This window comes from Pongo pygmaeus, chromosome 5, assembly GCF_028885625.2.
Source record: "Pongo pygmaeus isolate AG05252 chromosome 5, NHGRI_mPonPyg2-v2.0_pri, whole genome shotgun sequence".
NCBI lineage: Eukaryota > Metazoa > Chordata > Mammalia > Primates > Hominidae > Pongo > Pongo pygmaeus.
In genome coordinates, this window is record NC_072378.2 from 116,430,596 (window position 1) to 116,458,438 (window position 27,843).

Genomic DNA, 27,843 nt, shown 5'->3' on the forward strand with positions numbered 1-27,843 from the left:
TTTAAGCATTTTTATTATTGGACACTTGAGTTGTTTTCAGTATTTTGCTAATTTAAACAACATCATGTTGAACAACTTTGCATACATACAGTTTCACACATACGTGCATATATATTCTAATGAGTGGAATTGCTGGATGCAAATTTACATACCTTTTAAAGATATTACGTATTTGTTCTCCGAATCCTCTCTCAAAGTATTGTACCAATTTATACTTCCACCAGCATTATATGAGACTCACAATTTCTGTGTACCTTCCTCAAACCTTCACATTTTTCTAATTTGAGCAGTTTAGGTATGACCAGACTGTAAAGCCTCAGGTTACTACTTATTTACCAATTGTTTTTCAGCTGTTACTTTTAAGCCTTCTGCTCCAGTTAGGCCACAGACTCCTATTTCCTTTCCTTTTAGGATAATGCTGGCTAGGACTCATTTAGCCTAATTTCTGTTTTCTGCCCTAGTAGAGTAGCTTCCTTTGTCCATGCTTAAATGACTTCAGAAGTCTAAAAGGGAATTTTCCAATACATATACCAACTTCTTTCATGTCAGTAAAATAAAAGCATTATGGGACTGCTCAATTTGATATGTTACCTCAACTAGTCTGTTAATACTAAATTGCAGACACTCAAAGGTGAGAATCAGTCCTAGGAAGATTGTGAGCAACCAGTCTACAATGCAAATATTAAGCAGGCTCAAAAGTAGATCTGTAACTACAGCTGCAGCTCCATCAAGGCAACAAGTGGACACATCCTGGCAAAGTACAATCTGACCTCCTTTGTTTTACATTAGCTCATTGTTCTTTAATACATTTTATTTTATTTTATTTTTTATTTTTTATTTTTTAGAAACTGATGTTTATTTTCCATCAACCATTTTTCCATGTTGCTTAAGAGCCTATGCAAGAACAGCTTAAGACCAGTCAGTGGTTGCTCCTACCCATTCAGTGGCCTGAGCAGTGGGAGCTGCAGACCAGTCTTCTGTGGCAGGCTGAGCACTCCAGTCTTCAGTAGGGAACTGCTGAATAGTCACACAGGGCACCTGCACACCTTCAGACCAGTCTGCAACCTCAGGCTGAGTAGCAGTGAACTCAGGAGCTGGAGCAGTCCATTCACACTGAAATTCCTCCTTGGTCACTGCCTTTTCAGCAGCAGCCTGCTCTTCTTTTTCAATCTCTTCAGGATCTCTGTAGAAGTACAGATCAGGCAATGACCTCCCATGGGTGTTCATGGGAAATGGTGCCACGCATGCGCAGAACTTCCCAAGCCAGCATCCACCACATCTAACCCACTGAGTGAGCTCCCTTGTTGTTGCATGGGATGGCAATGTCCTCATAGTGCAGAGGAGAATCTGTGTTACACAGCGCAATGGTAGGTAGGTTAACATAAGATGCCTCTGTGAGAGGCTGGTAGTCAGCCCTGGGGTCAGTAACCACAAGAAGCCGTGGCTCCTGGAAGGCTGCCTGGATCTGGTTAGTGAAGGTTCCAGGAGTGAAGCGGCCAGCAATTGGAGTGGCTCCAGTGGCAGCAGCAAACTTCAGCACAGCCCTCTGGCAAGTATTCCTGGAGGACATAACACTGACATCAGCAGGGTTTTCAATGGCAACAATAGCATGAGCTGCCAGCAGAAGCTTCTCCCAGGTCCTCTTCAGATTTATGATACAGATGCCATCACTTTTCCTTTTATAGATTTACTGTTCCATCTGGAAGTCAAGATTGGTGCCACCTAAGTGGGTTCCTGCTGCAAGGAACTTAAGGACATCCTCCTCCTTCATTTGCAGGACATCAGGGGCTCCAGACATTGTGAAAGTTTCCCTTTAAGTTACGACGGGAATCCAGAACAACACCGTATGGACCCCTCTGCAGGTAGCACGGAAAGCGTTCTTTAATACATTTTAACTTGAAAAAGTTAAATAGCCTTCAATAACAAGACAATTACGCTGTCATAGAATTAGTGTTGAAATCTTCCAGCTCACATACTAGACAAAACATAGTTCGCCCAATAACTATCTACAGGATCCCTGAAGAGGATGCTAACCACATGACTATAGCTTCCCTTATTCAACCCACCCCTGAATGGCATGAAGGCTGTTAGCTCAGAGTGAAGAGGCTTTTAAACGCTGTCCTGTAGACTGGTATGGACAGGCTGCACTTCAGATTTATCTAGAGGGATATAAGACATGATCCATGGCCAAGGTAATGGGGTGGGCTCAGACATTTTTAAGTTCCTCCAGTAATTTTGGTAAATAGTTCTAGTTTTTGGAACTATGGCTCAGAGCATCAAAGAGAAATGTAGCTCCTGCTCCCATCCTGTGAACTTTACACAACTGCCTAGAGCTATGATATCTAATATGGTAGACAGTAGCCACTAGGCACATGTGGCTATTGTCCATTGAAGTATGCATAGCTAGTCAAGATTTCAAAGACTTACACTAAAATGATAATGTTTTGGACATGGGGATTACATGGAAGTATTATAAGACCTAATTTCATCTTTTTAAAAACATATTTTAATGTGGCAATAAAGCATTTAAAGTTACATAAGTGGCTTACATTATATTTCTACTGGACAATTTTGATCTAGAAGGCATAGGTTCCATAGCTCAGGAACTTTGAGTCATAAAATTTTAAAGTTATAGGAATCTTGTAGATGAAACAATTATCTCACTTTGCGAATGAGGAAACAGGTACCCCATTGGTAAAGTGGCTTATTCTGGTAACCTGAGTTGTTGGTAGAGCCAGGATGTTCCCGAATCCCACAACTCTGGATTTCCATCCAATGCTAGCTTCTCCCTCCCATGCTGCTTGTCTTTGGCGACAGTAGCCACACCGAGTGTTTTAGGATTCCTACAATTCTGAGGCATAGAAAGCCTCACCACTCATAGCCCCTGCTGTAGTCTCTGCTCACCAGATTCTGTTTGCATAACTAATGCGTCCAAATTCATTACTATAGAACCATAGTCACGCCCTTGAGCAGATGCCTCCTCTTTTCACCATCTCACATTATTAGTTTTGCCTCCACACGGAGCTATGGTTTAAGTGAGGCCTTAGTATCTTTCCAAAACATGGTTCCAAAAAAACAAACTCTACTTATTTGAGTGGTGTGACATTCACTAATAATATTTCTCCCACCCCCATGTTTACTAACATTCTGGTTTTCTCTGGCATCCAGAGAACAATGTTTCTTCTTCTCCAGTACTAGTTAGAAGGATCAAGTGCTGATGGGTGGTGAGCCCCTCCCTGGCTCCTGCCCTTTAGCCACAAAAACAAGTTATTGGCCGGGCGCGGTGGCTCAAGCCTGTAATCCCAGCACTTTGGGAGGCCAAGGCGGGCGGATCACGAGGTCAGGAGATCGAGACCATCCTGGCTAACACGGTGAAACCCCGTCTCTACTAAAAATACAAAAAATTAGCCGGGCATGGTGGTGGGCACCTGTGGTCCCAGGTACTCGGGAGGCTGAGGCAGAAGAAAGGTGTGAACCCGGGAGGCAGAGCTTGCAGTGAGCTGAGACCGCACCACTGCACTCCAGCCTGGGTGACAGAGCAAGACTCCATCTCAAAAAAAAGAAAAAAAAAAAAAAAGGTATCTTTTTGCATGGCATCAGCAGAGCCTTGCTTATATAACAGTTATTTTAAGCCAAAAAATAGTTTTTCTTCTTTCTCATCTTTAATAAAATATGTAAGAACTTTAATAATGTTATCAGTAAGCATCCAAAATACTTAGAAACTACTTCCCCTGCCACAGAAATATTTGCTGCTCTGAAGGGTGCAAAGGATCTACTTTCCCCAATGATTCCAAGCCAGTTGAGATTCATGCACATATGTCCCAAAATGTATCAAAATCCATGTGCGTGCGTGTGTGTGTATTTTTCAAAGTCAGTGCAGATGCATAGAAATGCCTGGCCCATGTCTGTTGCATTTTGATGTATTTCCTTCTGAATGCCTCAGGTTTAAGCTGAGCTGTCAAGTGTAGAATTTATAGGGAGTAATTAACCCAAGTCGCTGATAAATTAAAATGTCCCCAGGCAAATAAGAGTATGTGAATAAATCTGATTTTTTAATGATTTCTTAGAACAGGTCACAAAAATACTTTCAATTTCAGTCCTTTACTGTCTAGTTGAATTCTGCTGGAAGAAGGCAGGCAAGTCTTCTTTGCCTTTCTTCAAAGCCTGGTATCCAATGCAGCAAAAATTCCTGATCATGACTCTCTTTCCTACATGATTTGTAGGTGATTTTTTGTTTGTTTGTTTTTTCTGCTACTGAATGTTTCTGATCATAGAGATCTAGGGCAATGACATTCACTTTGTGAATAGTAATAAATGAACATGTCATGTTTGGAGATATAATATCAGTACCATCTGTAATAGCAGACTGCAGCCTACATTGGCATAAATACTAGTGCCATACAATTATTTATAAATGGAGCTTTGTTGAGGGGCAGAGTTATTCTTTAATTAATAAAAATCTAAGACAAGGTGGTGATGGAATATGCCAGGTATAGGGTAGAAAATGCAGTTCTTGGAAGTATCCTTCCCAGTGGCAGGAACTGAAGACTCTGGATCAACCAGGTGGACCTTTTTATTGATGAGTTGATAGCTTCTAGGCTGTGGGGAACCTCTGGTGCCTTACAACTCTAACTACTGCAAAATTTCTTATTGTGCCTCATAAACAAATGATCTTCCTATTGGAAGAGCTACGTGGTCCTTGGACAAACAAAGATAGTGTATTGCTTTAAACCTTATCTATTTGCTTCTCCTGCCAATATGAGCATGCCTCTAAATGCCACAAGGTGTTTGAATTTAATCAAAGTTGGCTCTACTTTTGCCTTTTGTTTGGCTACAGTATCAAGCCATCTTCTTGATGCTTTATTGTGTTTATCAGTCAGATTTATGTAGGTTAGAAAGCATTCAGAAGTCATTATTTCAGTTTCATAGTACTTGGAGGTCTATACCCTTAAACTTTGAAAGTAAACATGAACAGTATCTCTCTACACATACACAGTAACCTCAGTGCAATGTTCTTAAGCTTGAAGTTGCAATCTATTAGTGGGTCTTGAAATCTATTTGGTTGATCAAATTCTCTTTCTTTTTTAATGAAATAGACTAAAATAAAAAATAGAAACATTGATTTCTGAAACTTTAATATATATATTTCTATATCTTTATCATCTGTCTTCCTATTTATCATCTGCCTATCCATATTAGTTTTAGTTTAAAGAGGTTTGAAGAAAATCTGCCTTAAGGGAACTCTCAGAAATAGATTATTAAAGTACATAACAATTCTTATGATTTCATGCTGGACTAAATAGGGAACACTTACTATACAAGCATTTGTAGGCTTGCATCTATATCTTTCACAACTTCCTCCTTATAAACCTCCATATTATTATTTTTTAACTGTAGAGAGATTAGAAAAGGGATAATCGTAAGTCTTAAGGATTTTAGTAATTGTTGTCAACCATCTGTGATCAAATTTAAATATACTTTTCTTCCTATTTATAATTTTAGTTCAACTACTGTAGTTATATAGCTTTTGTTTCCTATATATAGCAAATACTGTTTTAATATTAGTAAAATTTAGAAGCTTCTTGTCTAGGTTTAAATTTCAGAGAACAACAGCTGATAGATCAGGGACAAACAAAGTATTATTCTTTCACACTCAGAATAAAAACTGTAATACAGATCATTAATTTTAGTACAGTGTATAGGACAGGTGATATGGTTAAGTGGAAACAGATAGGCTTTGCAATATTATTACAAATTAGGAATCTATAGTACTTCCATTACTTTTCAAGCATATGTTAGCTCATCTGTCGTTCTAAGTGTTGATGTAGCTCATTTTACTCACAAAATGGCATCTGTTGACTTGTGAGGCAAGATCTCTTAGGTTAGCTTGTTAAGCCATAGTCATTCTTAGTAGCATCCAAAGAAAGCACAGTTCATATGGCAACATTATTTTCAAATGATTCTGCACAAAATTATGTTTTACTTAAAAACTTGCTTAAAGAGAAGGAATATTATACCATGGAATACTATGCAGCCATAAAAAGGAACAAGATCATGTCCTTTGCAGAGACATGGATGGAAGTCATTATCCTCAGCAAACTAATGCAGGAACAGAAAACCAAACACCGCATGTTCTCACTTATAAGTAGGAGCTGAATGATAAGAACACACGGAGGAGAACAACACACACTGGGGCCTGTGGGTGACAGGGGAGGGAGAGCATCAGGAAACACAGCTAATGGATGTTGGGCTTAATACCTAGGTGATGGGTTGATAGGTGCAGCAAACCACCATGGCACACATTTACCTGTGTCACAAAACACATCCTGCACATGTACCCTGGAACTTAAAATTTAAAAAAATTTTTAAAAAGGTAAGGAATATTTATCTGCATCTGGAAAAAAAATCATATCTTGACATGTATTTTAATATTTCATTTGTAATTTCCTGGTAATTATGCTTATTGAAACATGGGAAAAATATTCAAAAGCTAGTTTTTAAAAGACTTGAAAATAAAGGTGACACCATTATCCCGCTTTAAATACAGCATGAATATTTGAGTGAATTTACCAATTTAGTGTTAACTCTCTCAGTCCCTTTGTAACATTAGTATGGATACTTAATATGTACATAAATTTGGAAAAGGTCACCACCTTGGCCACATCATAAGAGAATTCTAATGAAGTCAAATGCTCAAATACCACTTTTAATAACTTTCCTATTAAGCCCCAGCACTTTAAGGATGCTAGTTAATTTTGATTCTTCAGTTACTTATTCCTCTGTGATGAATTTGACATTAAAAATTTTTTTTTAATGGCTTGCGTGCCTTGGGGAGAAAAGAAAAACTATGAGTTGAGTTTTCTGCTTTTATGTGCTAATATTTGTGCTGACTGCATCACAATTAAATTCACTGGTCAGAGTTCTGATGATTTGGGATACATTTTTTAAGATGCCATTTTTTACAGCTATTGTAAAATTTGAGGAAAATTACATCTATAATTTTTATCAGAGCCATTTATATTCTGATATCAAAAGAGATTTTAAAATTATATAACTGAAGTTTTTTTTGTTTTGTTTTTGTTTTTTTTTGAGATGGAGTCTCGCTCTGTTGCCCAGGCTGGAGTGCAGTGGCGCAATCTCAGCTTACCACAACCTCCGCTTCCTGGGTTCAAGCGATTCTCCTGCCTTAGCCTCCCCAGTAGCTGGGATTACAGGTGTGCACCACCACGCCTGGCTAACTTTTTCTACTTTTAGTAGAGGTGGAGTTTCACCATGTTGGGCAGGCTGGTGTCAAACTCCTGACATCGTGATCTGCCTGCCTCAGCCTCCCAAAGTGCTGAGATTACAGGTGTGAGCCACTGCACCCGGCTGAATATAAGTTTTAACATCAAGAAATACCCATAGCTTCTTAGTTTTATATGGCTTAATGAGGTTTTTTGAGATTTACAAAATAAGTAGATTGTTTTCCAGAATTATTCCTGGACTCACAATTTGTAAGATTCTTTTAAAATATCTCAAGAGAGCTGGGTGTGATGGTGCACATCTACAGTCCGAGCTACTCAGGAGGCTGAGGTGGGAGTATCACTTGAGCCCCGGAGTTTGAGGTTGTAGTGAGCTATGATCCTGCCACTGTCCTCCAGCCTGGGCAACAGAGCAAGACCCCATCTCTGGAAAAAAAAAGTGTGTGTGTGTGTATGTGTGTGTGTGTGTGTATCTCATAAGCCTCTGGCTGCTCTCCAAACCCTTATTTAGTCTTATGCAGTAGGAACACATTAACTATCAAATAAATCCTTGATTTTTACTGAAAAATAAAGAAGCTTATATTTAGCAAATGTACTTTCACAATAGTACTTCTCAAAAAGCTCCTGTTTAATGCATTATGTCATCAAGTGATTAATGAAAAGGGACTGACAACAAATATGAGTCGTATCTGAAGCTACAAAATAGAGCTATTCTATCATCCTCCTTCTGATGAAAATTATCTAGACTATGTATTGTATTATATACATATTTTGTGTATGTCATTATATTTAAATATATACCGTTTTAGACTGCAAAGACCCTCAAGAGATATTCTACACCATTGGTTCTCAGACGGGATTTGCTTTCAGAAGCTGTAAAACTTGTTTAGACTGTGCATCCTGCAACAGGTAAACTGGAATCTCTGTGATAGGGCCCCAGGTATCAAAGGTTTATAAATTCCCTAAGTGATTCCAATATACAGTCTAAGTGTTAAGAACTATTGGCTTAGGCCAGTGGTCTTCAAACTCAAATGTACATAAGAATCACCTGCAGAGTTTGTTAAAACATGGATTCCTGGCCCTCACCCCTAGAGAATCTAATTAAGTAGATCTGGGATTGGTCTGAAAATTTTCAAGATCTCAAGTGCTATGGACTGAATTTTGTTCCCCAAAATTCATATGTAAGCCCCAACCCCCAATGTGACCATATTTGGAAATAGAGCTTTTAGGATTAAAGAAAGGTAAAATGTGGTCATAAGGGTGGTGCCTTATAAGAAGAGGGAGAGAGATCGCTCTGTCTCCATGTGCAGGCCATGTGAGAACACAGGCTACTGTCTGCAAGCAAGGAAGAGAACCCTCATCGGAAACAGAATTGGCTAGCACCTTGATCTTGAACTTCCTAGCCTCCAGAACTGTGAGAAATAAATTTCTATTGTTTTAGCCATTCAGTCTATCGTATTTTGTCGTGGCATCCAAGGCTGACTAATGAATCAGTGATGCTAATACCAGTGGTCCATGGACCATATTTTTGAGCACCTCTAGCCTAGGCCACACCCCCCAGAAATTTCATTTTAATTTGTCTGGAGGTAGTACAGGGCATCATTTATTTTCCCAGAGTTTCCTGGATGGTCCTAAAGTATAACCATACTTGAGAACAAACGAAGTAGAATGCTTTCTTCTATTTATAGCTAAGAACACTAAGACTCAAAAGAAGTTAAGTGATTTTCCCAAGTTATCATGGTTTATGCTACTGCTGATTTTTCCAAACGTATAGGGGAAGTAAAAACAGAATTTATTCTAGGGTCAATTTAGTCCTCGAACCTAGAACTTTCAGTTTCCAGAATTAACCCATTAATTTCCCCCTAGACAACATTAAAATTTGTCAGTTTCAGGCAGATTCATTTAAAGTAACTTTTCCATTATACTGCAATCCAAGATTGTTGTATCCTATGTCTATTTCTACTTTGTAACAGTTGCTTTTTTTTTTGCCGCATGTTTAATGACTGATGAGAAAGTGAGATATTTAAATATATATATACACACACATATATATGCATATATGTGTGTGCTTGTGTGTGTGTGTATATATGATAGATACTTGCCAAATGTTTAATGACTGATCAGAAAGTGAGATTTTAAAACATACATATATATACACATATATATGTGTGTGCTTTGTGTGTGTGTGTATATATATATGATAGATAGTTAGCTGATCTTCACACCACAACATTAATCTGCCTACCATGAACAGAAGCACTGCTATCAAGTGTCAGCCTTCTTATATAATAACAGGAAATTCAGAAAATTGATTCATGCAATAAAAAGACGGAAATTTATTAGAACTTTTAAATACCTTAATTCCCAGGTATAATGAGAGGAAAAATAACTCAAGATGGGTGAAAGTTTATTAAAGATTTCACCTCAAGGACAGGCATTTAGTTAGATAGTGATTTTACGTATGTAGTGATGTGAACTTACATTGTTCATATATCAGGGGAGAAATTACATCATAAGTAAAACATAACACATTGAGCTTAACGCTGCTAAATGAAAGGTGCCATCCCCTGCACATTCTGAGTAAGCACTTGATTTCTTCCAAAAATAAACCTTACTTCTTCTTAGGCACTGACATTTTGTTAATGGAGGAAATGAATCTACATTTTTTCATAAATTGCCAGAGTTAATATGAAGTATGCGCTTCCCAAAAGGAGAAGTTAGTTGTACATTTTTGGCCAATGATTCAGCAAGGAGAAGCAAGAAAAAGAAAATCTGGCTAGGAATCAGGAGGCTTGACTTCTCCTTCCACTTCTAACTAATTAGCAGCAAAAACTGGTAACAGTCCCCATCTATGTTAACCTTGGTTTCTTTGTAAAACGAAATGGTTAGAATATAATTATTCCAAGTTTCCTTCTACTTTTCTCACTTAGATGACAAATAGTTCTAAGGAATGCTGTGTTTTTTGTTTGTTTGTTAAACTGTTGGGTTTTTAAATTTTGTTATTTTAACATTTTTTTAAAATGGCAGTGTTTTCCATTTGGCCAAGATGAGTAAAAATGGCAAAATCAAAATGGCACTATTAAAAAAATCAAAAATGAAAGAAAACATGGAAAAAGAACCAGTGTGTATTCTTTGGAGTTTGGTGAGAAAGGATATAGAAACATGTCACTAGACTACATACTTAACATCAGCAAACTGTCGACTATTTCCCATCTAAAAGATACTATAAATGCAAAATAGCCAAGATTTTCTTTGCCTGACACAGGTAATCTCATCAGCAGAAGAAAAAGCCTGAGCAGAAGGAGAAGTCTGAATGGCCTGGCTGTTAAATGTTTTACTGGAATTCACTATGTGTAATACTCAGGCAGCAGAAACTTGAAGTGAAACATTAACTGCAATATGAAGTCAACTTCACTAGTTCAGCCAGTATTGACATCAAATATTATTTTTCCCAAACTGCATATCCAACAAAAGTATTTAGAAAGAAATACATTAGTGAGCTTGAGTTAATAAAAACTAATCTTCACAATATTTTATATAATTAATAAACCAGAAGAAATGTGGCAAATAAACATATTCTCTAATTAATACTTCATTTGGTTCAAGTACCTGTTTAGTAACACTTTTTTTTTTTTTTTTTTTTTGACACCAAGTTTCACTCTTGTTGCCCAGGCTGGTGTGCAGTGGTGTGATCTCGGCTCACTGCAACCTCTGCCTCTTGGGTTCAAGCAATTCTCGTGCCTCAGCCTCCCGAGTAACTAGGATTACAGTGTGCACCACCATGCCCGGCTAATTTTTTGTGTGTGTTTTTAGTAGAGATGGGGTTTTGCCGTGTTGCCCAGGCTGATCTCGAACTCTTGGGCTCAAGCAATTTGCCTGTGTTGGCCTCCCAAAGTGCTGGGATTACAGGTGTGAGCCACCTCACCCAGCCTATTTAGTAACACTCTATAAAACAGTGGTTCCAAACTTTTGGTACATTGGAATCACAGAGTTTTAAACACCTCAAACTTTCTAATTTGGTTGGTATAGACTATAACTGGGGCATCGGAAGTTCTTTTTTTTGGTGGGGGATGGAGTCTCGCTCTATCGCCCAGGCTGGAGTGCAGTGGTGCAATCGGCTCACTGCAAGCTCCACCTCCTGGGTTCACGCCATTCTCCTGCCTCAGCCTCCCGAGTAGCTGGGACTACAGGCACCCGCCACCACGCCTGGCTAATTTTTTGTATTTTTAGTAGAGACAGGGTTTCACCGTGTTAGCCAGGATGGTCTCGATCTCCTGACCTCGTGATCTGCCCATCTCGGCCTCCCAAAGTGCTGGGATCACAGCCGTGAGCCACCGCTTGCGGCCGGAAGTTCTTAAAGCTCTCCAAATGGTTCTAATGTGCAGCAAAGTTTGGGAAGCACCATTACGTAGCATTGGTTCTAACTCTGGCTGCACATTGGAACTATCTCGTACCCTTAAAAGCATATGGGATATCTGGACTTCATCCTAGAGGGAATTAAATCAGAATTTCTAAGAGTACAACTAGGCACTGGTGTGTTTTTGGTTCTCCCAAGTGATGCTAATATGCACCCAGGGGTTAGAATTACTATTATAGAACACTGCCACGACAATCCTTATCTCCTCCTGAAGAGCACAGAAGGCTTGATTTCCAAACTATTGCAAAAACTGGCATGACCTCAACTACTTTTAGCAGGGTTGTGAGAGGTAGGGTATCACTCACCTTAATTGGTTCAGATCCTGCCTGAAAAATGCCTAGGCATGTTCCAGTCCACACAAGACTGATTCTAAAGGGTGTATCTCTCATTGACAGCCCCTAGAAGCATTCTAAGTTGTGACAATAAACACCTATTTATTGAGATCTCATTCCTTGGCAGGTATTTTATATAAAACATTTGGTTTGCTCCTTCCAGAAACTGTATGAGAAAAGTTTGCATATCAAAATCCTACTGATGAGAAAGTGGAACTCAACAATGTTAAATGATTCGCCTGCCTAAGGTCACACGGTTAGTGACAGGGAGTCTAGATTTCAGCCTAGTTTTGTTCAACTTCAAAGTCCATGCTTTTATTTGATGGACACATTAAATTATCCACCATTGTATCTAGACTGGGACACAGCCACAATCTGAAAATTGAATTCTAATTTAATAAATGTGCCCTCTGCCAGGAAATATGAGGAATGGCTATAGAAATGAAGAAGAGTCTCCACCATGAAGGAGCTTATAATATTAAATGTTACACTCCTTTTGGTCTATTCAGTAAGTCTGAGGAAAAGAATAAACATCTAATTTCATTCATTCATGTAACAAATATCAGTAATTTTTGTAATTTCAGAGAACAATATTATAATTTGGAAGGTGTTTAGGACACCTTGGGTAGTTTATAATAAGAGGTGATATAAAATCATCCATTTCAAAAGTCAATTGTCAATGAATAGAGCTTTCAACTGAGGCCAGGATACGCAAACTGTAAATGAGGCTTTAGACACAAAAAGTTAGTCTAGGCCAAGTGGTTTAGTGGAAGGATCCTAGATTTTATATCAGAAAACATAATCGTATGTGGTCTGAACCATTTATGGCTTGGGAAATTCACTTTAACTTTCAGAGCCTCTGTTTCCTCATCAGTCAGTGCCTGTGACGATAAAAGGAGACACATATAGACGTGCCTGGTACATTTTATGACCTATTAGAAGATTGTGAGGCCAGGAAGTATGTACCTGCAGAAATCTCAAATTGTGACTTGCAGTGGAGGTGGAATTCAATTATGATTAAGAATGTAGGTAAATGTTTCATTTTTTTTTAAAGATGAAAACTAAGCCCAGGAAGCTTGAGTCATCTGGAGATGAAGCAGTTGCAGCAGAGCAGTCTTGGTAATGGAGAAGATCATGTCAGCGCTGAGAAAGGCAGGGAGGGAGGCCTGAGCAAGGAAGCCTGGAGAAGCCTCTGGAGGATGTCTGGCCAGGGCTGAATGCTCAGAAATGGAAGGGAAAGCTCAGGAGATTATCGCTGAATCAGTAAGTACAAGTATAGGGCAGTATGGCTTGAGCAAACCAAAATGATCTTACTTCTGTGATCTGAAGATGAGAGAATGGGCAGGGTAAGGCAGTTTTACAAATAGAATAATTTTGGCCTGAGGAAGAAAAAGAAAAAGCATTTCAAGAATGGAAGCACATGTATAGTCATGGACCAGACTGATTAGTAAAACATAAAAGGCAGATTAAAATTTAGTTTAATGAATTAAACTCAAGAGGAGAACAGAAGCCGCATACCTGTAACAGCCCTGTAATATTGTTACTCTGCTATTTTAGGCTAAAGCCAAGAATAAACTAAGGATGACAACAACAAAAAATAATATTTTGTTTTGTTCAGACAAGAAGAACATGGAAGGGATGCCTCTGCTTGAGATAAAATGGATGACTAAACAAAACTAATTCCCTTTTTTTGTCTTCTCTATTATGTAAAAATAAACCATTAAATGTAAGGGATAAAATAAACTTTCAAAGAGTTAACTGAAAAGATAGGTGAAGAAGCTTGTAAGAAAATATGTCCTAGCTGTCTAAAGCTTAACTTCTTGCCTAGTAGATTTCCGTCTCAGCAAGGAGAGTTTACCAATAAGGACTCTCAGCTAGAATCAGCATAGAGGGAGATGAACACTAAAAAACTGGAGGTGGACAGATGGAGTTCCAGTTTTTGCCTTAGTCTGAAACCAAGGCACGAAACTTTTCACAGATACTGAAAAAAATGAATAAACCTATTATTAAAATGACATCTGGGTACTTAGAAAAGGAAGACACAGTTTTGTAGACATGAACCACAATTCACTAAGTAGTCATTTCCTTTGTTTTTTGACAATATTACAGTAGAGCAAAGACATCCAATAGACAAAGCTCATCTGCTGTCTGTTTGGAGCTGCATCTAGGAGTAAGGGGTCACTTTTTCCTAATCCTTCAGCTAAGATGAGAGTGGGGGTACCTTTTTCTAATTCCTACGAAAGTGCCATGTACCCATGTACACAGGCTGCTACCCTGGGACAACAGACAAAAATAGGACAAGGTAACATGTGGGTCCTCAACTGATAAGAATGTTCATCAGTAGCATGCAAATCCAGTGTCAGTTGGCAGAGGAAGGTACCTGAGAATGAGAACTGAAATGATGGCATGGCATACAGACCGGATTTACAGAGGTCATGAAATTGAGAGGTAGAATTACTCAGTTATATCAATGATACCCAACATGTCAACAAGCTAAGAGGCCTAATTTAACACAATAAACTTCAGTAGAATCACAGGTAAAGTGCTGAACACTGCATTGAGTGTAGTTGTCTAGTTCAGTGATTCTCCAACTAAACTTTTAACACTTTAAGGTTTTATTTGGTAGATTGTAATATGGAGTCAGCTGGGTAATATTGCTGCCATAGAAGCTCCAAGGATATACTTAGGGAACTACAGTAATTACAACAAAGCCATTAAACATCTTTCTACTTTGTCACTTGGGTGAAACCTTGAATTCAGTTCTTGGCATCAGGGTTTGAGAGAGATCTTGGCAAAGTAAATCTCCTCCTGAGAGCTTTCCTATGGATGAAGAAAAGCTGATGGAGTTAATATGTACCCAGGTAAATTGAAGTATTCTCCTGTGGAATCAAGGCTAGGTGTATCCTGTAGATTCCAGACAGCAGAATAGCAGATCTGTTGAGACTTACTGTAATGGGGTTGGGCAGGGGCGGAGGGGCGGAGGGGCTTTGCACAAAGTGAATGTCATACAGAGGCCAATTCGCAGGTCACTCAAAAGCAAAATTGTGGGGGTGTGAGGGTAAAGGGGAGAAAATGACAGTCAGTACTGCCGCCTTTGAAGAATTCTCAATCCTGGTTGTACATTGTGATCATCTGGGAAGAGATTTTAAAACGCAGATGCTGATGCTTAGACCCTAACCTCAGAGATTCTGATTTGTTGTTCTTGTGTGGGGGTCCCCATTGGAAAGAATTTATTATAGCTCCCCTGCTGATTCTAAAGTTCTAGGTTGGAGAATCACTGAACTAGACTACTACTTGCTGAGAGGTTACGTAAATTAAACCAGATGTTTTTTCTAAAGTCTCTTTGAAATTTGAGAAGATAAATGGAAATTAACACTTACGGATTACATAATACAGCTAGACACTTTCACAATTTATTCTAATAATTGAATTAGTATATGTAAGTCTCTTAGCACAGTGGCCATCTGATATGGTGTAGTAAACTCTCAATAAACATTAGCTATTTTTATTGTATCCTCTCCATAACTGTTCAAACAAGGTATTACATTGTTACACTATAGATGAAGAAACTGAGGTTCTGATGTTAGTTTTCTAAGGCCCACAGTAGTAAAAGCAAAGTTTGGATCTGAACCGAAAATTAGTTCCAGTTTCCAGAGCCCTCTTCTTTCCTCGACAGGCCTTCCCTAAAGCATCAAGAAGTTTATGCAAATTAGTGATTTACCTGAGCGAACATTTAAAAAAATTTAATAGTACTACTTCCTCTTGACCTGTTTGTAAGGAGTTCCTCTTAAATGCAATTTCTGAAAAACAGAAGCATAAACTGAGACATCCACATTTTTTCCTTATTTGGCCAAATATAAGTGAGAACCTCTGAGGACAGGGGAATTGGATGGAGGTGCCCTTCAGAACTCATGGAGAAAAGCACTGCTCCCAGTAAAATATCTCCCATTCTAATGAATGGGTAAGTATCCTACAAATCTTTCACTTCTGTACAATCTAGGTCTGGTAGGTTACATGCACACACTGGGTGGAGGTGGAGGGGGCAAAGTATTCCTGAGGTTATGGCCCTGATCCTACCTGACATCTCCCTGGGGCCTGGTTGGACCTGGCTGAGCGTGTTTGAACACAGTGGCTGATTTTTGGAAAACAGGAGGACTCTTCTCCAAGAGGCTGTGACTACCAAGGTTGCAAATGCTCCACCTGAACTTGGGTGCATGAGGGATCTCTCTCTCTCTCACACACACAACCCCCCCACCCCACCCCGCCACCGCGTAAGATGAATTTCCGTTTGTGAGCTGCCTACATTAAATGCTTTGCTCCTGACCTTCTATGATTAAAATCTATTCCGTTTGCAGGGTTCGGTGCGCTTGGATTTAGTGTATTTTGTTGGTACAGTAAAAAAGAGAACTGCTTCTCTATAGGTGACCCCCCCAAAGGCCCCCCTCCCACTAACTTCTCTTTGAGAAGAGAGTAAAACCGAATTCGAGAGAAAAGAGGCAGTAACTATTCGGGAGGAGGCAGACTGGAGTGGGCACCAGCCCCGGTAGTAAGAGTCTTAACGTCTTCCTCGCTTTCCTCTCCCAGAGTAGTGTGGAAGCATCAGCTCCTCCCCCTGGGCCTCCAAAAGTTACCTTTCCTTTGGGTGTGATTCTCGAACCCAAAGCGTTTGAGTCCTAAGAAACTAGAACAAGTTAGAGCCAAAGAGGCCTGGCGGGCGGGGGTGCGGGTGGAGTCCGGGCCGGGTGGCGTGGAAGGCCGAGCACAGCTGCGAGCGGCGAGTCAGGGGAGAGGAGGAGCGGGAGAAAGCGGGGCGGGCCTCCGATCGGGGTTCGGCCGGGGGAGGGGATCCCCGTTTCCCTCTCCTCATCCTCGCCTCCTCGGGCTCTGGTGACGTTGCGGTTTCCTCCCCCCTCCAGCGGAGCCTCAGCGCCCGCCGCCTCCCTCCCTCCGCCCCTTTCGCCCACACCTACCCGCCCGCGCCGGCCGGGCTCTCAGTAGTGCCGCCCGAGGCTGCAGCAGCGCATCCCGGGGCGCGGCGCCCACCAGCACCCATGGGGCGGCGGGAGCGCGGAGGGCTCGGTTCGGAGGGGGCCGGGAGCCCGGGCGCCCTGGAGTGAGGAGGACCGGGAGCTGGCTCTGGAGGCTGCGGAGGCGACGCCGAAGAGAACGAAGCCTCGGCTGGGAGCGGTAAGTGGAGGGGCGCGCAAGGGACTAGCTGGGGCGCGCAGCGCAATTTTCTTCGGTAGTTTCGGGCGGGTAGCTTTCGGAGCTGTCCCTGCGCGGGCGGGAGGCGGAGAGCCACGTCCCCGGCTGAGAGCGAAGCGCCGCGGGCTGCGCGCCCGGGCCCGGCTCGGCTGGGCTCCGAGAGAGCGCCTGACGCGTGAAGCCTGAGCCACGGGCTTCCCCGGCGGCGGAGCAGCCTTGAGGGGCAGCTTTTCGCCCCTCCCCATCCCCTTGAACGCCGAGCACCGAGCCGGGAACACGATGAGAACCTGGAGATCGCATTCCGTGCGTCGGATCTGGCCGGCCCAGCCGCGATTTCCTCGACGGTCCTTGGGGCCTCGGCTTCACTCTGCGGGGTTGGGTGGCACACCCTCGCGTCCTCCTTTCCCTCCGTACACCAGCCATTTGGGGGCTGGGGAGGTGGCGGCGGCGTGTGTGCCGATCCTGGCGCTGGCAACCCTACTTTGCGGCTGCGGAAGCCGAGGAAGAGCTTCCCAAGCCTCTCCCAGACGCTGGATCCCAGCGCTCCTGGGCTCCGCCGGCAGTCGGAGAAATTGTTAGTAAACCTCATCCCCGAGGCAGTCCCGGGGAGGGGAGGGGGCGGGGGCTTGACTCACAGACTGGGAAGCTCTGAAAGCGATGCCACATGGGCTCAAGATCTGTCGGGGCTGGAATCTGAGCTAAGTTTGTGACCTGAGAACTTTTTCGTTTATATTGCTCCTTTAAGACAGCAGCCTCCTCTTAAGCCGGCTGGCATTCAGATGGAAACCGAAGCCTTTGGTTAAAATCAGGAGGTGAACCTCATTTACCTGAAATTCTTTAGGTCAGGCAATGACGCTTTTAGTTCTAGGAATCTTCGTGTAATAAAGTTCTTTTTAAAAATTTTTTCGTTGGTCATGTTTTAGAAAGTCATGGTTTAGCATTGTTAGTTAAATGCGTGAAAGATCTTCTCACTTATACATATTTTCAGTATTTTTCACATTATAGAATTTAAACTTTCAGTAATTCCCTCAAGTTTTTAAATTTCTCTGCCGGACGCAGTGGCTCACGCCTGTAATCCCAGCACTTTGGGAGGCGGAGGCAGGCGGATCACGAGGTCAGGAGATCCAGACCATCCTGGCTAACACGGTGAAACCCCGTCTCTACTAAAAATACAAAAAATTAGCCGGGCGTGGTGGCGGGCGCCTGTAGTCCCAGCTACTCGGGAGGCTGAGGCAGGAGAATGGCGTGAACCCAGGAGGCGGAGCTTGTAGTGAGCCGAGATTGCGTCACTGCACTCCAGCCTGGGCGACAGAGCGAGACTCCATCTCAAAAAAAAAAAAAAAAGAAATTCTCAATGATAATCTCTATGTGAAATAGTGATATACAATATTGTATAGAGTATTCTAACTATATTACTAAATGGGATCACAAAAAATGTGCATGGAAGAAAATAAAATATAGGATTATCTGAGTATTTGTTTCATGCAAATACTTAGATTTCTGTATTGTGACCTCTTCCTTTGACGGTCACGATACAGATATAAGTTCTTTTTTGAAGTATGTAGGTATGGTCTGTTCTAGTAAAAATGGAGAAGATAACAGATTGAATTTGATGTCTCCATCACCTAGTGATCCCTTTGTGTGGGTTCAGCAAAAAGTGCAAGATAGTGCTGGTTACCTAGGTTACATACAGAGGTATATGAGATCAGCCTTAGCTCTCTTGGAGCTGCTAATGCAGAACCTGAGAAACATCGATAAGCAGCACTTCCCAAGTTTGAGCTTGGGAAGAGTTATTTTTCATTGACTAGTATATGACGTCAGTATCAGTTTTTATGAAGTTTTAGTTAAATAAAAACACTGGCCTACAAAGTACATTTTGACAGTTTAAAAAATACTGAAAGTACAGTCACCAGGTGAAGGGGAATTAAAAAAATAAAAAGGGGCCGGGTGCGGTGGCTCACGCCTGTAATCCCAGTACTTTGGTAGGCCGAGGCAGGTGGATCACGAGGTCAGGAGTTCGAGACCAGCCTGGCCAATATGGTGAAACCCTGTCTCTACTAAAAATTAAAAAAAAATTAGCTGGGCGTGGTGTCGCGCGCCTGTAGTCCCAGCTACTTGAGGCTGAGGCAGAAGAATCTTTTGAACCCAGGAAGCGGAGGTTGCAGTGAGCCAAGATCATGCCACTGCACTCCAGCCTGAGCAACAGAAGAAGACTCCATCTGAAAAGAAACTTTGACCAAGAGATACTCTGATAACAGTATAGGCAGTTGCTATGATGGGGTTATTAGGTTCCATTCTCGATCCTGCTAGATAGAGGCTGTCCCTCCTGATCTTGGGGACCTGTTGAAAAAGCACTGGGTGAGACATCAGCTAGGTTTGCTATGTGAGATCAGGACCATCTTAGTGACTAATGTTTGTTTGTGTGTACATCTGCTTTAGTATTTACGAAATTAGTTCAGAAACAAGCTAATACAGTTCCTTTCAATGAGATTTTATGGGCTCTCCGGTTCAATATCTGGCAGTGCTGCCCTGAGAGGACCCGGTGGTCATCCATGAGATAAAGCTCTTAACTTCGCAGATGCTTCCCAGTGCCTCGTTATAGTCTCTTTTTAATTTCTGAAAAAGTGCTTTAAGATCACTGATGAAAGTGCATTTTGCAATTAAACAATAAAATATTTATACATTTCCTAATGTTACTTGTGATACAATATTTTGGTATTTATTTACACTTATCTTGGATCACACTGTGTTGCATGAAAGAAATTGCATGATTTTCACTCAATAGTATTATTTCAATAAATAATTGTAGAGAAAAAAAGAAAAAATATTTAAATTTGGGTTTTAGTATGTTGGTAATCTTTGTTTTCAAAAAGGAACTCCCAAAAGACTAGCATTTTGTGGTTGTAGCATATATTAAATATTACATAACCTGAAACTTTCAAAGGATTTTTACCTTTACCGATTGTGTTGCTTACTTCTGCCATGTGTAGGCAAGCTCCAGTCTGTTGAGGGTGTGGATTCCGATCCTTTTTCAGAAGAAACTCCCAAAAGACTAGCATTTTGTGGTTGTAGCATATATTAATATTACATAACCATTAGCATACTTGAATCATAAATATAGTAAATATTATCCTTTTTCACCACCCCACTGCCCCTTCCCCAAATAAAAAAAGAGAAATACTGTTATTGACTTAGGATGTGTTTGTGGCAGCCTTTGGGGAGAGCCAGAATCTGTGGTAGAGGGAAATTCATTATAGTGGATACTATTATTCTGTTTTCTGAGGGGGCTGGATCTTTACTATTCTGAAGGAGTGGGTAGGGCACTTGAAGAGATTCAGTGACATAACCCTACTAAAAGAATGTGCCTGAGAAGAGGATAGGACAGTTCTTAAATGCTTACTCCATTTCCTATTGTTTATAACAGAATACTTGAATCTGGATAGCTTATGAAGAAAAGGAATTTATTTTTTACAGTTATGGAGCCTAAGTCCGAGGTTGAGGGGCTGCATCTGGGGAGGGCTTTCTTGCCAGTGAGGACTCTACAGAGTTCCGAGGTGATCCAGGGCCTCACATGGTGAGGGAGTTGTTCATGCTAGCTCAGGTTTCTCTTCCTATGAAACTATCAGTCTCATTCCCGTGATTACCCATGAATCCATTAACCTATTAATCTATGAATGGATTAATCATTCATGAGGGTAGAGGCTCATGACCCAATCACCTCTAGGTCCTACCTTTCAATACTGCCACATCCACATTGGAGGTAAAGTTTCAACATGAGTTTTAGAGATGGCAATTATTCAAACCATAGCAAATATGTTAAGGTTTTCTCATGGGATTATGTTATCGTCCCCTGTAGTGATTGCTAGAATAAAACTCTCTGGGAGCACCAAATTACCAGCAAATGTTTGGGTGACACAGCAAAATTCCTTATACCTCAACTTGGTGCCCAACATGGCAATGAGGCAAGTTATATATAAGCCCAGAGTACTGAAAAGGAAAATGATTTTCCTATGAAATTCATATGGTGAATTAGAATGGGAAGTGGAGATTAAAATCCCAAACTCTTGAGGTGTACTGATCGATGCTACCATTTGATGATAACAATAGTGAAGAATGTATGTTTCACAAAGTCTTCTCAACTCTAATGCCCCATTCTAATAGGAAATATGCTTTTAAAAATTAAACTGTTCATTAAGTGGATAGTATGTTTAATTGAAATAATTTTTCTTTAAAGAAAAATCTTTCTTCCTAGCTACTTGGGAGGCTAAGATGGGAGGATCACTTGAGCCCAGGAGTTCGAGGCTGCAGTGAGCTATGGTCACACCACTGCACTCCAGCCTGGGCGACAGAGCAAGATCCTGCCTCAAAGTCTTTTTTATGTGTATGGTAAATAAATGTATCCCAAATTTCTATCATCTCACTTTAGTGTTTCACAACTTCTAGTTATGTATAGAAGAGTGGCTTGATTAGTTGATGCTGAAGTCTTGCAGAAAAGAATCAAACTAGAAAGAGAAATAGAAGGTATTGTGCATAGGATAGAGGGACCATTACTATTAATAAACTCTCGCTTATAAATTCATATGCATTTAGATAATTGCCGTAAAGGAAAATCCCTGAACATACAGTTACATAAATTCTTGCATTTTGAAATTGCCCAGTACATTTAACTTTTTTTCAAAGAATTCAAATATTTTAATATTTTAGCATAGTAGAAATGGACAGTGATATAGAGTTAGTGTCTTACCCTCGTTTTAGGGGTATGGAAATGGAAATACTAAAGGTAAAAGACTTGTTTTTCATTTTCAAGTCATTAGTGGTGTACCTTAAATAGAAGATTAACTTAAATTACACATTTAATTCTACTTTTATCCTTTGTGACTCCAAATTCATATTATTAAAGACTCTAACATTTTATTTTCCTATTGTCTACTTTATTATCCCTTTTACTACTCACTACTCCCCATGAACCGTCAGCTCCCTAAAATGCTTATGTGCTTCCTAGACTAATGTAACTGGCTATTTACAGACCCCCTTTCCGCAGCCCCCTCCTCTTCCACTTCTCTTTATCTCTTCTCATGCCTTCTGAGGATTCCATTGTGGGGCCACTTCTAATTCCCGCAAAGCCCTGGGCTGATTGCTCAGTTCTCGTTAGCTGGCTTCAGGATTTTTACCTTTACCGATTGTGTTGCTTACTTCTGCCATGTGTAGGCAAGTTCCAGCCTGTTGAGGGTGTGGATTCCAGATCCTCTTTCAGATGCCCGGAAGAGTATAAACCTGCTGGAGGAAAAGTGTTCAGAGAGCCTGTTAGAGATCACAAAGAAGAAGGGAATGATTTTAATTTGGAAAGAGAAGAAAAGATTATTGAGGTGATCTGTGTATTTCTTGAATGGAGTAGTTTGTTCAGTCTTTAATTCAGAATAACATATGAAATTTAACATGTACTGATTATCACTGGATTTTCTTCTGTTTGCTTCAGCTCCCTTGGAATATTTTGTAAACATGATTTTGGTAGTGTTGTCATCAAATGTTAGTAAATAAGTCCTGAAAGAACAGAATTTGCCTTTCGGTAATATGTAGAAGCTGTGAACAATACTGACAAATAAGCATAATTTGCTTTGGCATTTTATATTTGGGAATAGTTATACCTATTAGGTAAGTGTAGTCTTGTTAGAGAAAATATAACAAAAGACATATAGGCAGTTGGCTTTCAATTACATATATGTGACATATCCATTGTAGATTATTTATGTTCATCTGCTTTGTCCAAGACAGAGTCAGAGTTGGCAACTGAATGTATGTGTCTGCATGCCAACCCCCACCTTTTGAGTTTTATTTCTAGACTTAATAGTTTCTCTCCTCTCTTGTTAGTGCGAACGATAGCAGAATAATCATATAGAAATCCCCAGTGTGTGTTTAAATTAGCATTCATGCTCTTTTAGTAGAAATTGAATAGGTATACAGTCAGTTTAAGAAGCTGTCCTTTAAATCTTTCCATCTGAAATATTCATAGAGTTTTAAAGTTGTGTTTGTTGCTTAAGTCAGGGCTTTTGCATTTTTTATCATGTATAACAATAACAAACTTAGCTACTAAATAATAGGCATTTAATGCATACAAACATACCGCAACAAAGTTGAATCAGCATTTCCTAACTCTTAAAAAGGAATTTGTAAAGGAAATAGGCTCACCAAGCTTGTGGGTCTGTAATGTTTTTATTGATGAAGTACGAAGGCAATATATCAGCCTTATTGTTGCTGTCAAATGGCTGTTGCAAGAAAAATGATGTTTGTTAGCAGTTCCTGAAGTAGGTAGCAACATTAGTGTTGTGTTAAGTTTTTTTTTGTAAAATGCAGTAATCTGCAGATGACGTCGTGAATCCATATACATTGCTCATTTAAAGAAATAACTGACTAGAAATGGACGCTTGTTTATAGAGTAGTCCTTTAGACTGGGGTACTGAAAGGGATTTCTAGAATTTTTCAATTTTAGAAATGAGAAATGACAGTTTCTGTCACTGAGAAAATTGCCTCAGTGACAAATACTCAGGAATTTCATGATAAAAATCAGTAAGTCATTTAAAAATATTTTATGCCAAGGTGCGCTCAATACCCGACACGGTGTACAGCAGTAGTGAAGACCAAGGTACCCGGCTGTAATACAACCTTGTTTACCTTCTAGACAGTTCTGACTAAACTTTTATTCTTGAAGCTGTGCTATCTTTGTCATTTTAATATATGTGAGGACAGACTATATCCAATGGATTTCTAGAATTTCACAAATTCTGGGGAAAAATCTTTTCCTGGGGCCTTTGCAGTTTGATGATATCATTCCAGGTGGTATGAATGGGGGCAGGCTCACCAACCCCAGGGATAATCAGGCTTGGGCCAACTGGATTTTGGAATCACCTGCAGTGTTTACATTTCTCCCAAGGAGGGTAGGGACCTGTCAGGAAGGAAAAAAGTAGCCTGAAAGGGAACGTTGAACAGCTGTTTTCCATCTTCCCTGAAGAAAAGAAGGGGGAAATTAACTTAAAGCAAGCATCAAGAAGGATTTATGGTAAATACAGGGAAGTTTTTCTGAATGCTTTTATCCTTTAGGATGGATTTCTGAAAAAGACCTTTGAATTCTTTTCTGTTTAGAAAGGTTTAAATGGGGTTGCCTTGAAGGGATGTTAAATTTATCTTCCGGGGCTCTAATTTATGACTTCTGCTCATTTGAAGTTGAAAATCTTAGAAATTAGAAATGATTTAAATATGTGAATGTAGAAAAAAATATTTTAATGTTTTATATAGAAGATGCCTTTACATTTTCTACTTGGTATTTTTATAAGAACAAAGTATTTATTGACTGGTTAAATATTGATCATATATAAGATCAATCTTTCATTGAAGTAAACATTGCAAAACTCCTCCATCCCCGGCTTAATCTGTTTTCTCCCAAACAGGTCATTTTTCCTCCATATTTCTCTTTTTTATTTTTAACAATTTTAAAGAAACACTTAATTAACAATAAATATTATCTATATTCCAGGTATACAACCTGATTATTTGATATTCATTTGCATCATGTAGTGATTGTCACAATCAAATTAATTAACACATCCATCACCACCTTAAGTCCCCATCCACATTTCTTTTTTATTCTAGATAACCTTGTTTTTTTTAAGTCTTGTCTTTTACCCTTCTCTACATCATTTTCTATGGTAGAACCAGACTGGTAGTGAGAGGGAAAGGATCTCAGTGGTTGCATGAATGTAGGGGGCATTCATCAGTCATGTGATTAAAATATGGGTGTTGCCCATGTCAGAAAGAACCTGGAAACTTCTGTCATACCATGCTTCTTATTGCAGTGTTTATGGTTAAAAACAATAATGGTGTTTTTATAAATAGAATGCTAACTTTATTTTATTTTGTTAGGAAGATGCAATCTCCAGCAGAATTGATCCCATGGTTTTAGGCCTGTGGTTCTGTTTTTTTCTAATATCAAGATTAGGCTTATTGAAATTAAGATAGAAGTATCTTAAAAGCAAGTTCATTTTGATGCAGCATAAGGTGTTGGAAAATGCACTCTGAGCTGATAATGGGTCAGTGGGCTTGAAGGATACCAAGAAATGGAGCTCAGCAAAGTTAATGTCTTAGGCATTTCGAGTTCTGTTTCAGGTTAGTTTTATAGACTATAGCTTGAAAGCAATTTCAAAATACTTTTCAAAATTACCTTTCTCAAAAGAAACTGATTCTTGGGAACATTGAAAACCTCCAAAGTTATCTTAGGTAAGAATGTCTTTTGCTGGCCCCTTTAGTTTCCAGATTACTCCTTGTTCTCTTCCTCCTCTATCTTTACTTTAATTCTTCCATAAGTTAGAGCTTTTGGTTTTAATGAGAACCCAAGAGAAATAGGGAGCAAAATAGGAATTGATCTGTTGCTGTTATGCAAGTTCAGTTTATTCCTTCTTAAACTATTGTGTGAAAATTTAGGATCCACCTTTTTTTCTAAGGAAACAAGTATTGTTCAGGGTGGATTCATCCCATTATCTATGTGCTTTGTTACAGTCCCAAGATATTCACGATTAAAATTTTTAGACTTCATGTGGCTTGCATAGAATTATTCTGTATAAAATTTAAATTAAGAAATGTCATTTGAATGTCTGCTATGGTAACTTTAAAAGTTGAATTTCACCTCAACTTGTTAAATTTCATCTTGCAAATTTCAGATTGTTGGACCACTTCCAATATCTCTTTCTTAAGAAAGGTTATATATGGCAGTATTTAGACTACAAATAGCCATAAAATGATAAACCCTGCACATAAGGAAGTGGAGTTAGTGGTGTTAGGGTGGTTATATTACAGATCCTTCTTTGTGTGCTTACACCTTTTTTTCTTGTTGGTGAAGCCACTGATGTTTGGTTCAGTGATTGCAAGTTTTAGAAAAGATAAATCTGTGTTACTTGGGAATGAATGTTTTGATATATAACTTTTCTCAATGTACTTTTGAACTTGGAGAATCAGATGAAAGGATATTTTACTTTAGTGATAGACATACTGAAAGGATTTAGTCATTGAGTAAGTATTTGCCAGGTACTTCTGTGTTTGAGGGGATGTCTAGGTGGAGGGAAGAGGGGAAGGCATGCAAAATAAATATAACATAGTTTCCAGCCTTTAGGAGCTATAAAATCTGGTTGGAGAAGAATAACTGAATGTGAAACTTTGTGAGAACAATTAGGTGCCGAATGGACATAAATGCAGTAGGATTGCAGGAAGGAAGAGGTTCCAAGGGTAGAAGAGGGAGAATGAATTGGGTCTCAGAGGATTTTATACAAAAAAGAGGAAAGGAGAAAGCACTACAAGCAGATCAGCCAGCAGAGCAAAGGCACAAGAAGAGGAGCAAGCAGATATGGAGCAGCTGCCAGGTCAAGGAGAACTTCAGGGAAAAGTCATGAGAATTCACTTATCTCCATTGATGACATTCTCTTTTTCTCCTTCCTTTCTTTGTATATTCTTTATTATTTTCCACAAAGGTGTTTGACACTACAAGGAAGACAAAGAAGTCTCAGACCCTGCCTCCCAGCAGTTTATACCTGAGTTGGTGATCAAATCCCTTTTGGATCCAGAGAGAACTGAAATAATAAATGTGAGACAGGAAGATAACATGTATATTCACATAACTCAGTATGCACATAATTAGTACTAAGTGTATAGTAGAGACAGTGAAATCTGTACACATTCTTACCGACCCTTTTTTAATGCCCAATTCTGATACTACCTCCTCAGTGCATCCTTCCTTCTTCACCTTAGCCAGAAGTGTCAGCTCTTCTGTAAATTTCAGTTGTACTTTGTCATTCTTATGCAAACTTCATTTTATTTTAGTGTTTGTATAAATATTTATTCTATCATTTTATAAGATGATATAAGCACCTTCATGGCTGGCAGCGTCCCTGAATTCTCAAAGAATATTGAGCAGTGCATACATGGGTTCCCAGGGGAGATTGCTTATGGATGGAGTTGCCAAGAAGGCTACATTAAAGAGTGTTGTGTTCTTTGAATGAGAAAAGTACCACGTTGGGTGTGGAGCAGATAAGAGAGTAACATAGGGAATAAAGGAACAAAATGTGAGTCATGCTCAAGCAAAGATGGGCAGGTAAGTCTGAAGGGGGAGTTTATGTAGAGAGGAAATGAGGGATGAGATTGAGAAGATAGGCCAGAGCTAGATTATGAAAGCTCTTGGACAAGAGTGTTGCTCATTTTGCTGAGGGAAATACAGGCTCTTGAGTAGGGAAATGATATGAAAATGGTGACTTTATGATTTGTAAAGATAGTTATTTCCTGGGTAATTTGATCAGACTGCCTGCATTTATGTCTTGGCTTCTTCACATTCTATGGGACCTTGGGTAGCTTAATTATTCTGTGCCTCAGGTTCCATCACCTCAAAAGGTGAAGATACAAATTATACAAGTAACTGCATTATGGGGCTGTGGTAAGGATTAAATTAGTCAATCTACATGAAATATGTAGCATAGTTCTTGGCACTTGGCAAGCACAATAAAGGCACTTTATTGTTCATTGTTGTAGATACTGTAAGAATTACAATGCTTACTTTAGAAATGAGAAAATTCTAGAGCTAGGACTCTATTAATTATCTGCTGTAACAAAGTAC

General features: G+C 39.7%; 2 protein-coding genes and 1 pseudogene across 4 annotated transcripts in view; 1 reads left to right on the plus strand and 2 right to left on the minus strand.

The window, feature by feature from the left end:
- LOC129038601 (small ribosomal subunit protein uS2-like) lies at positions 1 to 1,798 on the minus strand (annotated as a pseudogene).
- On the minus strand, positions 1 to 26,501 carry LOC134739750 (bcl-2-binding component 3, isoforms 3/4-like). The gene is made up of 2 exons (XM_063666522.1): positions 16,961 to 26,501; positions 1 to 1,856 (listed from the first exon to the last, which is right to left on the minus strand). Exons 1-2 carry the CDS (start codon positions 17,782 to 17,784, stop codon positions 1,814 to 1,816), a joined length of 867 nt encoding a protein of 288 aa, XP_063522592.1. The 5' UTR covers positions 17,785 to 26,501; the 3' UTR covers positions 1 to 1,813.
- DSE (dermatan sulfate epimerase) overlaps positions 1 to 27,843 on the plus strand; it is a 179,779-nt gene that overhangs the window by 96,027 nt on the left and 55,909 nt on the right. Inside the window, exon 1 of one of the 3 annotated variants that reach the window (XM_063666514.1) lies at positions 1,842 to 1,862. The exons of 1 other annotated variant lie outside the window; for it this stretch is intronic. In XM_063666514.1, the coding sequence (XP_063522584.1) occupies positions 1,847 to 1,862 (16 nt within the window). In that variant the 5' untranslated portion in view covers positions 1,842 to 1,846. Of the gene's footprint in view, positions 1 to 1,841; positions 1,863 to 17,036; positions 17,178 to 27,843 lie in introns of those variants that run through there. One more of the 3 variants, XM_054491778.2, reaches the window with a different exon arrangement.

Coding starts and splice junctions, on each gene's coding strand:
- LOC134739750 (XM_063666522.1), bottom strand. CDS start 17,784: ATGAGGTTTACTAACAATTTCTCCGACTGCCGGCGGAGCCCAGGAGCG. Junction 1,857..16,960: donor AGCCCGGCCGGCGCGGGCGG/GTAGGTGTGGGC, acceptor TGCTACCTGCAG/AGGGGTCCATACGGTGTTGT.